Below are 13011 nucleotides of genomic sequence, written 5' to 3' on the forward strand. Positions count from 1 at the left end.
TGTGAACTCAACCTGGAACTCCTCCCTGATGAGCAAAGATTTCAACTCCCACTGAGCACCCCAAGTTTTAAGACAAACTTAGGCCTCCAAAACACCTAATTTTAAAAACCAACAGAGTTTATATTCCAAGACCCACAAAACAGTAGCAATCTGTAAAATGTCTTACAGGGCTTGTGTGTTGGATTCCCCTGTCCCAGGGCCCAGCTCAGAGCAGCCAACTGCACCCAGACTTAAAGTGAACAAGACACTGGCTTACATTAAATCTTGGTCCAAGGGATAGGCATCTACTTTAACACACGCATCTACAAGTCTGTTGGAACACCAATCAGGAATAGAAACCAGTAGGTTCTACCTTTGCATGCTTCAGAGCACCAGTATCTCCTAGAAAAGAACCTTTATATGTGTGTGGTGCCCCAGATTTTGTGGCTGCTGCAAAGGGTATACCTCTTCATTACCTGGCTCTCGAGGGCCAGGGAAACTTGTATTCCTGGTCACACAGAACTGTAATTATCAACATCACCCAGAAAGGAGTTCAAAACCTGTCTGTGGCCCCATATTTCATGACTGCTGCCAGGGGACACCTCTAGTTTGCCTGGGTCAGGTGGCCACCGTGACTTACCCTCCGGAGTCCCACAAGACGGCAACCAATGGAGAAAGAGTTATTTTTCTTTTAAATTTTGAGTATAATCAACACACAATGTGTCATTAGTTTCAGATGTACAACATAGTGATTTGACAAGTGTGTATACTGTATTATGCTAACACACCCATGGCACGGGAAGAAGCAACAGATCCAAGAGCAGTCTTTCTGTGGAAGGAGCCCTATTAGCTAATCATCATGACTATGGCCTAAGTAGTAGGCTTCTAATTAAATAGGAATCTAGGGGCTGACTGTAATCTTTTCCAGAGACCTCTGAGGGAAGGCACTACCTCCTTCTACTGTGTTCCAGAGTGCCAGTGTCTCCTGAAGGAAAGCTTTACGTGTATCTGGATTTTGCAGCTAATACCCAGGGATGCCCCTCAATCATCTGGCTCTGGTGGCCAGAGGGGCTTGCATTCTTGGGTTCCATGGGGCTTTGTCACTTGGAGCAACAGTTCTTGGCAGACTACTATCCCCGGAGCATTGTGCACTAAGTGGACTGAGGCACATCTCCAATCTTTCTGTGAAGGAGGTAACTTCATTTGTCCTAAATCTTCAGACAGAGGCAGGCTTCAGGTTTGACACACATTACCTATGGAGCTGCTCTGAAGGAACGTATACAATGGATGCCATCTTAGTGCTCTCCTTCTGCCTTGTTTCAGCTTGTTGATATCTCCCCAAAAGGAGATTATACAGTCATTTAGAACCCAGATATCTGCAACTGCTGCCCAGGGAACACCTCTAGATTAACTGTCTCTGGTAGCCAGCAGCTTTTGGCACCTCAGAACTAAATATATTTACAACTTTTAAAAGCTGCCACCTGAGGGTCAGGCTTCTAATCTACCTGAATCTAGGTGCTGAGATCTTACCCTTTGGGATATTGAGTTGTCTTAGCATATCCTCAACTACTAGGAGCTATTAAAAATATAATAGATCTGCTTGGACAAGCAAAGAGGTTTAAGAAACAATGAAGAGCTGGGGCAGGGCTGAATGAAAAAGTTCATCTCCTACGTGAGGCCTCTTCTTCAAGACTTGGGAGAAGTAGTTGTTTCATCTACTGTATAGAAACCAATAAAGTCAGGCAAAATTAAACAGGAATGTGTTCTAAATCAAAGAACCAAATAAAACCTTAATGAAATGGAACTACAAAGTTTATGATAAAGACGTTAAAATAATGGTCATAAAGATGCTCACCAAACTGGGGAGAACGTATGAATAAAGAGATGGAAAATACATGAAAGTGCTAATTAGAGAAGTTGCAGAGCTGAAAAATACAATAATTGAACTGAAAAAATACATTAGAGGGTTAAACAGCCAGATGGAAAAGAAGAAAGGATTAGTTACCTCAAAGCCAAGGTAGTGGAACATAACAATCAGAACAGGGTAAAAAAAATGTGAAAAAATGTAAAGACAGTTTAAGGGACATACAGGAAAACATCAAATGGACTAATGTTCCTATCACTGGGCTTCTAGGAGGAGAGAGAAAGGGGTAGAAATCTTATGTGAAGAAATAATTTGCTGGAAACTCTCCTAAACTAGGGAAGGAAAAAAGACAACCAAATCCAGGAAGCCTGGAGGGTTATGAGTAAGATGAATCCAAGGAAAACCAAAAAGACATTATAATTAAAATGTCAAAAGGTAAAGACAGGAGAGACTAAAAAGCAGCACAGGAGAAATATCTCATTACACACAAGGGAACCCCAACCAACCAATGAGTAGATTTTTCAGCAGAAACTCCATGGGATAGAAGGGAGTAACAGGATATATCCAAAGTGCTGAAAAAAAATTCCAACCAAGGGAGCCCGGGTGGCTCAGCGGTTTAGCGCCGCTTTCAGCCCAGGGTGTGATCCTGGAGACCTGGGATCGAGTCCCACGTCAGGCTCCCTGCAATGAAGCCTGCTTCTCTCTCTCTCTCTCTCTCACCCTGCATGGAGCCTGCTTCTCCCTCTGCCCCTCTCTCTCTCTTATGAATAAATGAAATCTTAAAAAAAAAAAAAAATTCCAACCAAGAATAAGTTACTGGCAAAGTCATCATTCAGAACTGGAGAAATAAGTTTCCAGGCAAGCAAATGCTAGAAGAGTTCATCACCACTAAACTCGTCTTACAAGAAATATTAAAAGGACTTCTTGGGGCCCCTGATGGCTCAGATGCTTAACCAGCTAAGCCGCCCAGGCTTAAGGGTTAAGGGTCAGTTAAGGGTCACCATCCCAAAGTCCTGGGATGTAGCTCTGCATCAGGCTCTCTGCTTAGCGGTGGGCCTGCTTCTCCCTCTCCTGCTGCTGTATCCCCTGCTGTGCTCTCTTTCTCAAATAAACAGAATTTTGTTTAAAAAAAAAGGGGGGGGGGACGACTTCTTTAAGCTATGGAACAAGAAACATGAAGGAATAAATCTCAACGGAAAAGTTTATATAGTAAAAGTAGTGAATTAATTACTTATAAAGCTAATATAAACATTAAAAAATATAGTAAACAACTATAATTGTAATAAAGGATACACAAAATAAAAAAATGTAAAATAGTATATAAAAAATAAAACATGGTGGTGAGGGGAGTAAAAATGTTGAGCTTTAGAACTTAAGTTACTGACTTAAAAATACAAAGAATATGGGCATACCATTAAAGAAATCCTCAAACCACAGAGAGCAAAAGAAAACAGAAACTAGATAAACATAGAAAACCATTAACAGAATTGCAATAAGCACATACCTATCAATAATTACTTTAAATGTAAATAGATTAAATTCTCCAATCAAAAAAGAGTGGCTGAATGGATAAAAAAAAAAACATGAACCATCTATAGGCTGCCTACAAGAAATACAGTTTATTTTATTTTTTAGGAGGCAAAGAACTTGATTAACTTTGTTTCAAACTTTATTCCCAGGCTTCTTCAGCTTAATTAGCTGCAAAGAATGAATTATGTATAAGCAAAAACTGAAAAGAGCTGTAGTGTCATCCTAGGAGCTTGGGCTTAAAAATATTAAAAATCTAGATTTTATCAGATCCATGAACAAAATTTTAAAAAGCAGTCATAATATAAAATAATAGTTCCCAGTAACCTCAAGTTTTATCGTCTTCAGAAGTTAACTCAATTCAGTTTGCTTCATTCATGGAGCTTCATCAAAATTCCCGTAAGATCTGGAACTTCATCATCCTCTCTGATAGCAAGTGGGGCTTTTCCTTTTTTTAAGATTTATTTATTTATGAGAGTGGCAGAGAGAGATCCAGGTGGGGTGTGTGAATTGGGACTTGACACAGAACCCCAGGATCACAACTGGAGCCAAAGACAATCACTGAGCCACCCAGGTATCCTGCAGGTGGTGCTTTTCCATCCACAGATGGTTGGGACAGAGCTTCAGTCAGTCCTCTTAAAGGAGTCAGACTGTCTCCACCAAGTTGGTTTAAGATACTGGGTAGCGGTTCTGTCAGCTGCTTTGTCTCAGCATGGCCCGTAATGGTGAAAGTGTTTGCCGCCAGAGTGCCTGAAATTTAGGGTTGTTAAAGTGGATCACTGCTTCCTGGTTTGTGAACACGCTCACTTTTTCAATACCAGAGATATTGTTTGTCTCTAACTTCTTTAAAGAGAACTTAAGTTTTCTATCATCTGCTGTAGCTGTTCTGTGAATTACCTTCTTTTGGTAAGCAGTTTCTTCCCACCAATGTGCATGTGTGCTTGCAGTTTGGCAAGTTTCTCCTGGTTCATGACAGTTTCTTCCATCTTGTTGGAGCGGAAATGGGACAATATGAGGAAACAGGGTTGGCATTCAGGGGGTCTTGGGTGGAACCAGCCAAGATTAGGTACACACATGTGGGGATGCAAGATAGCAGCCAGAGAGAGGCCAGAAGTGATCCAAGATTCACACTTTAGATGGAAGTACACACAGAATGAAGTGAAAGGACAGATATTCCATGCAGTGGAAATGAACATTTCCATTTGTCTGGGGTAGTAACCAGACCATAGACTTTGAAATAAAGTGTAATAAGACACAAAGAAGGGCATTTCCTAATGATAAAGGGGGTCAATCAGACAAAAGGATACAGCATTTGTAAATATTTAGGCAACTAACACAGGAGCACCAAAATATATAAAATGCAAATATGAGAAACAGGTAACAGTAGGAACTTTATACCCCAAATCCATCCAATGGGTAATCATCCAGACAAAAATCAGTAAGGAAACACTGGATTTAAATGACTTGTTAGAGTAGATGGATGACAGATATTTAGAGAAAACTGCTAAATACAATGAAAAGAATCAAACATCTCACTTTCCCTGTTTGAACTCTAACTCAGGGTGACTAAATTATTGATAAAAGAGGTTTCTTGTTGTAAAAGTATTCTAACAAACCATGAAAGACTCCTAACTCTGAAAAATAAACCAAGGGTTGTGGAAGGGAAGATGGGTTGACTTGACTGGGTGACAGGCACTAAGGAGGGCACTCAATGGGGTGAGCACTGGGTGTTACACTACATGTTGGCAAATTTAAGTAAATTTTTTAAAAATAAAAATAAATAAAAGTATTCTTAGCTCAAAATCAAAGGACACTGCTAATGAAATAAATCTACACAGTGATCATCGACCACTGCTAATATCACATTACTACATGTCTGCCTTCTCCTGATAGAATAGAACATCACCTTTGGTATTTCCTTGTTCTTGCCCCTCTACCCTATTCAAATTTTAATCTAATCAAGTCTCTAGATCTAACTACCAAACATGGGAAACAGAGAGGCAGAGCAAAATTTTATGATACCACAGGATTGTAATTTGAAAATTCCAAATTCTGGAAAACTAAAGAATAAATGATGTGCTTTTTTTCAACAAATTACAGAGAAAAAAGAGAAAGAGGGTAAGAGAATGTAGTGATTAAATGAGACATTAATCACTTGCTATATAAATACAGACATCATTTGGAACATGATTTAAACAAAATGTAAAAATTGGATTTGTGAAACAGGAAAATTTGAATACTAACTGGGTATTTGAGGACATTAAGAAACAATTACTAAAATTTTTTAGATTTGTTAATGGAACTGTTTTTAAAATGGATTATCTTTACAAGATACTAATTGAAGTAACAATAGATGACTGATAGGATGCCTAGAATATGCTTCAAAATAATCTGAAGAAAGCAGAGAAAGACTAGAGATGAATCATGACTGGTCATATTGTAAAATATTGCAACTGGATTATGAAAACATGCATTCATACTATTATTCCTACTTCTGCACACATTTGAAGTTTCCACAATAAAAAAATTATAAAGTATCCTTTGCATTCAGAAACAGGTTACTTCCAGCAAAAGCAATTTGTGGAATTAAAAGGGCAAGTAAGTGACATGAACAAGGATTTGGCAGGGATGAAGAGGTGAGATAAAGATGGTAGCTAGGAGCACCTCATGGTTCAGTCGGTTAAGCATCTCCTTTTGGCTCAGGTCTAGATCTCAGGATCCTGGGATTGGCCCTCCCTGCTGAGTAGGGAGCTTGCTTCTCTCCCTCTCCCTTGCCCCATGCTTGTGTGCAGGCTCACTCTCTGATAAATAAAATCTTAAAAAAAAAAAAAAAAAAAGAAAGAAAAGAAACTTGCTCTTATGAACTTTTATTCTTTATGAAAGTCTGGGGGGAAAATGAAGTTAGAAGAGGGTTTTTTACAACTGACATTTTGGGCTGGACAATTCTTTGTTGTAGGAGGCTACCTTGTGCATTGCAGGATGTTTAGTAGCATCCCTAGCCTCCAACTATTTTGGGTCAGTATCCCTGTCACCCCCTCCAGGTTGTAAAAACAAAAATGACTCCACACATTACCAAACATCCCTGGGAGACGAAATCACCTCCAGCCGACAAGCACTGTGTTAGAAGAAGTGCTACTAAGAAAAATGAAACAAAGAAAGGAGATAAGAAATACCAGGTTAACAGTAGTTAACTTTGACAAGGATTGCTGTGAAGAGCACTCAAGATAGGAAGGATACTTATATACAAAAGTCTTGAGATAGAAAGGTGTTGGCATATTGAGAAATGGCAAGAAAGCCAGTGTAGCTGGAACAGAGGAATGAGGGGGGAAATGGCAAATGCATACTGACCTCGCAAATAACATGAAATCTAGGGGAAATACAAAAACACCTGCCCAAAAGACCCCCAAGCTATATGCAGGCCTATGAACAAAAGCTGGAAGATTCTGAAGGTGTCTTGAAATGAGAAAGCAAGGAATAGAAAAGGCTGTACAGGTCTATTAGGGCTGTTAGCCTGAAGAAGACCATGTTAAGCAGTTAAAACTTCAAAAGAAAACCCAGTCTTTCTGGCCTGAACAGAGAATATGAGCTTGGGAAACAAATGCTGCTAGAATATAAGGAGGCAATCCTGGAAGGGAAAGAAGGAAGAACCTCAAATTATGTTTTTAAACTCTGCCTAACACTGAGGGGGGCACTTGACAGGATGAGCACTGGGTGTTACACTATATGTTGGCAAATCGAACTCCAATAAAAAAAATATACCAAAAAAAAAAACAAAACAAAACCAAAAACTCTGCCCAAATCCCTGGATAACCCCTGAACAACACATGTACACGACAAACTTCAAGTTGCCTACCAAGCATCAGAAAACTGAAGTGAGATTTGAGCTATTACCCAAAGATAGTGTTTGTAGTAGGAGTCCAAATTGCTTAACAGTACAACAAGATCAATAATCTTTTGAGAAATATAACATTATTTAGGGTCTTTACAACATAATTATCGTAACACCCAAATACAATCCAAAATTACTTGACATACAGAGAAAAAGGTGAACAAATCTCAAGAGAAAATACAATCCACAGAACTCAACCTGAGATGACCCAGATGTCAGATTTAGTAGTCAAGAATTTTAAAGCAGCTACTGTAACTATGCACAATGACATAAAGAGAACTCACATTCATATTATGAACACATGCTTATAATGAATGAAATGGTAAGAAATGCCACCAGAGAAATAAAATCTCTCTTTTTTTAAAATTTTATTTATTTATTCATAAGCAACACAGAGAGAGAGAGGCAGAGACACAGGCAGAGGGAGAAGCAGGCTCCATGCAGGGAGCCCGACGTGGGACCTGATCCTGGGTCTCCAGGATCACGCCCCGGGCTGCAGGCAGCGCCAAACCACTGCGCCACCGGGGCTGCCCTAAAATCTCTTAAAAAAAAAAAAGAAAAAAACACCTGATAATTCTGGAAATGAGAAAGATAATATATGAAATAAATTCACTGGATGGACTGACAACAGCAAAATGGACAGAACATTCTGCAAACTTCAAGATATCAGAAGTCATTCAATCTGAAGAACAGAAAGAAAGAAAAAGAGAAAAAGCCCTAGGGACCTTTAGGATAATATACAAAAGTTTAATATGAGTCCCAAAAAGAGAAGAGAAAAAAATGAAGTGAAAAATTTTTTGAAAAAATAGCCAAAGATTCCCCAAGTTTGGTAAAAGACATAAATTTACAGATTCAAGAATCTCAGCAAATTCCAAATGGAGTAAGCACAAAGAAAACCACACCTAGTCACCTCATAGTCAAACTGCTGGAAACCAAAGAAAAAAATAAATGCAACCAAGGGAAAAAATACATTACACAGAGGGGGAAATGATTTGATTATAATGGACTTCTCATCAGATAACAATGGAAGAAAATAAGTGCTGAAAGAAAGGAAACTGGCACAAGAGAATTCTATGTCCAGTGAAAATATGCAAGACAAAAAATAAAATAAAAAATATTTTCACATAAAAGAAAATTAAGAATTTGTCACCTGCAGACCTACACTTTGAGAGGAAGAGGCCAAAAGATACAGAATAGGTCATAACAGATGGAGTAAATCCCAATGTTCCAAATATTTGGAAGATATTTGCAACATTCTTTTCATAGCTGGAAAGAATCTCTAAGATCATCTTGTCCAATCTCTTCATTTTGCAGATAGGCCAACCATTTGCAATTATCTAGTGGTACAATATACTACAGAGTGAGTCTCTTAACTTCTGGGTCAAAGCAATGGAAGGAAATAAAACATACACATTAAGCTTTATAAATAAGTCAGAATACAGTGAAAATAAATTGTTATAGATTTTTTTTCCTAAAGTTTTGATAAAAACTGAATCTTTTAAGTTACCTTAGGTATTTACTTAAATCATAATGTGAATCTTCTTATATTGTTATGAATTCCTCTATTTTTGTGAAAACTCAATTTTCATTTTTAATTAAATGCAAAATAAAGTGTATCAAAAACACTAGAAGGGAGTCTTTGTTGCATATTTACACAATATAAATGAAGTAATCATTTTGTATCAAAACACAAGAATGATATGCCATTGCACAAAATAGAAATTTTCCTCTGCTGTAACAAGGAACTGTCAATGGGGGTATACGCTGCGTCCTAAGGTATTTCTGATTTTTATAGTGTGTGTGTATATAATGTTCTCTATATTTTATTTTTATGTTCTGTATATCTTTTCAAGTATACAGAACTGAAAATTAGCTCATGAATGAATGAAATATATAAAACCATAAGACACACAGATAAAGGAATTTCCCAACCCCACAAGTCAGGTACATAATGAGAATAATATCCCAATCCTCAGGAACTCATCCCAAGGCTCTGAGAAAACAAGATTCTAAGGTTCACCAAAGAATACATTAATATATTTAAAAACATCACTGAAAAATCATCACCCTGTGTCTTTATACATAGGGTTGGCATGACCTTGTGACATATATTTTAAGTGCTGGACCATAAGCACTTACCCCAATAGCTGGGACTTCCTCACTCTTTACTTCATTTATCCGAACCAAATAGTTAACAAAATCTCTGGCAGCATTGCTCTGTGCATCTTTTTTATTGGTGGAATTGCCCATGCCAATGTAATTATAACCTTCCACTCGAACCTTTAACAGTCAGGAAAAAAATGTATTAGAAGAGACTAACTCAGGTTAATTCTGGGATTTAAAAAATATGTAATTCAATAGTTCATTAAGAGGTAATAGTCAAACTTTGAAGATATACTCTATAAAAACATTGAAAATAACACATCCAAAAGAATTTACAAGCTAACTTATAAGAAAGCTTGAATTGTTTACCACTGATAAATATAAAAACAACAATATTAATTTATATGGTTCAGATATTCTCTTCTGTAACAGAATGTTCCACATTAAAATCTGATTTCATAAGACTCAAGAACAAGCTCGTCATCTGTATTTAAACAACTTAACTTGAGGCAATCAAGAATCTACTTTCTACAGGAATTAGTAAAACTGCAAACAGCAGTACTGGGGAAGCTGAGGAAGATACATGTTCTAACCAGAATTCACCTTTCAGATTTGTTTTAAAAGTAACGCTCACTTGAAAATGATTTATAATGAAACAGAATAGCAGGCAAGCGACAACAAAGAACAAACAACACATTACTCTTTCCAAACAGAAAATACTGTTCTAACACCAAAATAAGTGTCAAAAATCACATAAATGTAAATTGTATTCTGTAGTACCTCACACATGAATTTCTGCCTGTTTTTGTTCCCCACTGCTCTAATTTCATAGGATGGGGTCATCTTCCTTTTGCCACACCAGGCATACAGAAAATTTTTAACATCACCCATGATTCAAGTGTCTTCTTCAGACCTAAGAAAACAAAAGTTACATCACATTATTTATAACAGCAAACACTGCAAAGGACCAGTATCTCTGGTTAACTGAAAATCTAGATTAAACACAGGATATTCTACCAGGCTATTAAAATTGCCTATGACAAAATTTTAATGACATAGTTGGAAAGCCTACAACATGTTATATGAAAGACAGGATATAAAACTACACAATTTGCACTATATAAAAGGATATATGCATAAATCAAGACCGAAAAAGAAATGTCCTTCAAAATGGTTACCTTTGAGTGACTACAAGTGATTCTAAATCGCCCTTTTTATTCTGAGAGAGGAAGAGAGATAATTTTAAGCAGGTTCCAAGCCAGCACGGAACCTGTAAAAGGTCTCTATTTCACCACCCAAGTACCCTTGACCTTTCCTTAAAAACATTTTATGAGGTCTCTGGATAGCTCAGTCAGATGAGCAGGTGATTCTGGATTTCAGCTGGGGTCATGATCTCAGGGTCCTGGGGCTGGGCTCTGCATCAGGCTCTGTTTGGGCAATGGACAGAGTCGACTTGAGGATGCTCTCTGCCCCTCCCCCACTCGTGCATGGGCATGTGCTCTCTCGAATGAATCTTTAAAAAAAATTTTAGGTAATGTCCTCCTTTTTACAATAGGCACCTTATGTGTTTTAACTCATTTAACCCTCAAACAATGGGAGATAATTATATGGTAAATACTATACTATTATCACCTCTATACAAAGGAAGAAACAAGGCAATAGAAAGTTTAACTTCCAAATCACCCACTGTGGAGGCATAAATTAAAACTACAAGATTAAGAAACGGTCATCTATCATGTTGTGTGTAAATCAGAGTGTTTATTCTCATTCTGAGGTGTCTCCTAGCAGACTGTCCTCAAAGTTGTAGGTTATGTATCACACTACTAAGTCCAAATACACCAAGTATTCAGTACTTAGACTAAAAACACTAATCTGGGGCAGCCCCGGTGGCGCAGCAGTTTAGCGCCGCCTGCAGCCCAGGGCATGATCCTGGAGACCCTGGATCCAGTCCCACGTCAGGCTCTCTGTATGGTGCCAGCTTCTCCCTCTGCCTGTGTCTCTGTCTCTCTCTCTCTGTGTCTCTATGAATAAATAAATAAAATCTTAAAAAAATAATAAAAATACTAATCTGTTAAGCACCCAATCTCTCCTTTAGGCCTTTTTATTCATTATAATTTGAGGATACTAAGTTTTCTTGATATGCACCATACCATACTTGTTGGCACTCTCCCTCTAAACTAGTTTATAAATACACCAAATGATATGGAGCCTATGAGTCTAAAATCTGAATCTAGGGATGCCTGGGTGGCTCAGCAGTTGAGCACCTGCGTTTGGCCCAGGCCATGATCATGGAGTCCCCGGATTGAGTCCTGCGGATCGAGTCCTACGTCGGGTTCCCTGCTTGGAGCCTGCTTCTCCCTCTTCCCGTGTCTGTGCCTCTCTCTCTCTCTCTCTGTGTCTCTCATGAATAAATAAATAAAATCTTTAAAAAAAAAATCTGAATCTAAATCAAAAGCAAGATATATGAAGGATGCCTGGGTGGCTCAATTAAGCCTCTGACTCTTGATTTCGGCTAGGGCCACAATCAGGGTCTTGGGATAGAGCCCTGGGTGGGCTCTGAGCTCAACAAGGAGTCTGCTGGAGATTTTCTTTCCCCCTCCCTCTGCTCCTCATTGCACATATGTGCGTGCGTGCTCTCTCTCAAAATAAATAATAAGTATTAAAAAAAAAGGCAAGATATCTAAGACCAAACTTAATCTGGAAAAGATATGCAAAAAAAAAAAAATAGTTTGTGTGTGAGAAGAAACCCTATTACTTCTTCTGTTCAGTGCATTTTGTTAGCACCTAAATCTAACGTCATGAAACTGGACCCTAGTATAAGGTTATTCTGTAGCCACAGGTTAACCTGGGTAAATCCTATTGACCGAAAAGCGGTGGAAAGCTCCCGATGTCCATCTGTAAATTCCACCCCTGAATAATCAACTAAAACAAACAAACAAAAAACAAAACAAAACCAAAAAACAAGAACCTCAGGGTGAAGGAGTACCATGAAATATGAAAGACTACACTATCAAATTCCTTCCTTAGGCAGTCTCAACGAACGCCACTATACTCAATTATCAACTATATGCTGATCGTGCCCAAACATATATTGAAATAGTCTTTTCAAAGCTCCAAAATCAAGTATCATCCAACTACGGCGCTCATGTGCAAACGCTAACCTGACATCTCAGTAAAAACAGACGTTTCCTTTCCACACCTGACCCTTCCTCCCCGCAGTCCAAGTGTTTCCACCTCCTGAAATGGCACCGCCAAGTTACCCCCGTCACAAGCTGGGAGTCCTACGCTCCCTTAATAATGCCCTCCACAGCCATCCCTTGGAGGACTCTCCGTTTGCACACCAGTCAGTAAAGCCTTAGGGGATCATCTACATGTAAACGACTTTTCCTAAACCCTTACAATAATTATGCAGATGAGAATACTTATTCTCCCCGTTTAATAAACTGAGACAAAAACAAAACAAAACAAAAAAACCCCACAAAAATCCCCAAATCCTTCGCCCCAGAGAAGACAAGAGCTCTCTCAGCTGGGAGGAGCCAGACTTCCAGGCCCGGCAGGCGGGCTCCTGACCTACACGCCATTCCGCCTCCAAAACCAGCTTTGCACCCCCTGCGCGTCTGTCCGTCCGTCCGTCCGTCCGTCCGCTGCC

The 13011-nt window shown here is 38.7% G+C and overlaps 1 protein-coding gene across 1 annotated transcript in view; it reads right to left on the reverse strand.

The window, feature by feature from the left end:
• DHX9 (DExH-box helicase 9) overlaps positions 1-13011 on the reverse strand; it is a 58820-nt gene that overhangs the window by 44838 nt on the left and 971 nt on the right. Inside the window, exons 2-3 of the mRNA XM_072830960.1 lie at positions 10143-10275; positions 9399-9539 (exon numbers count right to left, since the gene is read on the reverse strand). Coding sequence (XP_072687061.1) covers positions 9399-9539; positions 10143-10253 — 252 coding nt within the window. The 5' untranslated portion in view covers positions 10254-10275. The remainder of the gene's footprint in view (positions 1-9398; positions 9540-10142; positions 10276-13011) is intronic.

The sequence above is a fragment of the Canis lupus genome, chromosome 6, assembly GCF_048164855.1.
Source record: "Canis lupus baileyi chromosome 6, mCanLup2.hap1, whole genome shotgun sequence".
NCBI classification, from domain to species: Eukaryota; Metazoa; Chordata; class Mammalia; order Carnivora; family Canidae; genus Canis; species Canis lupus.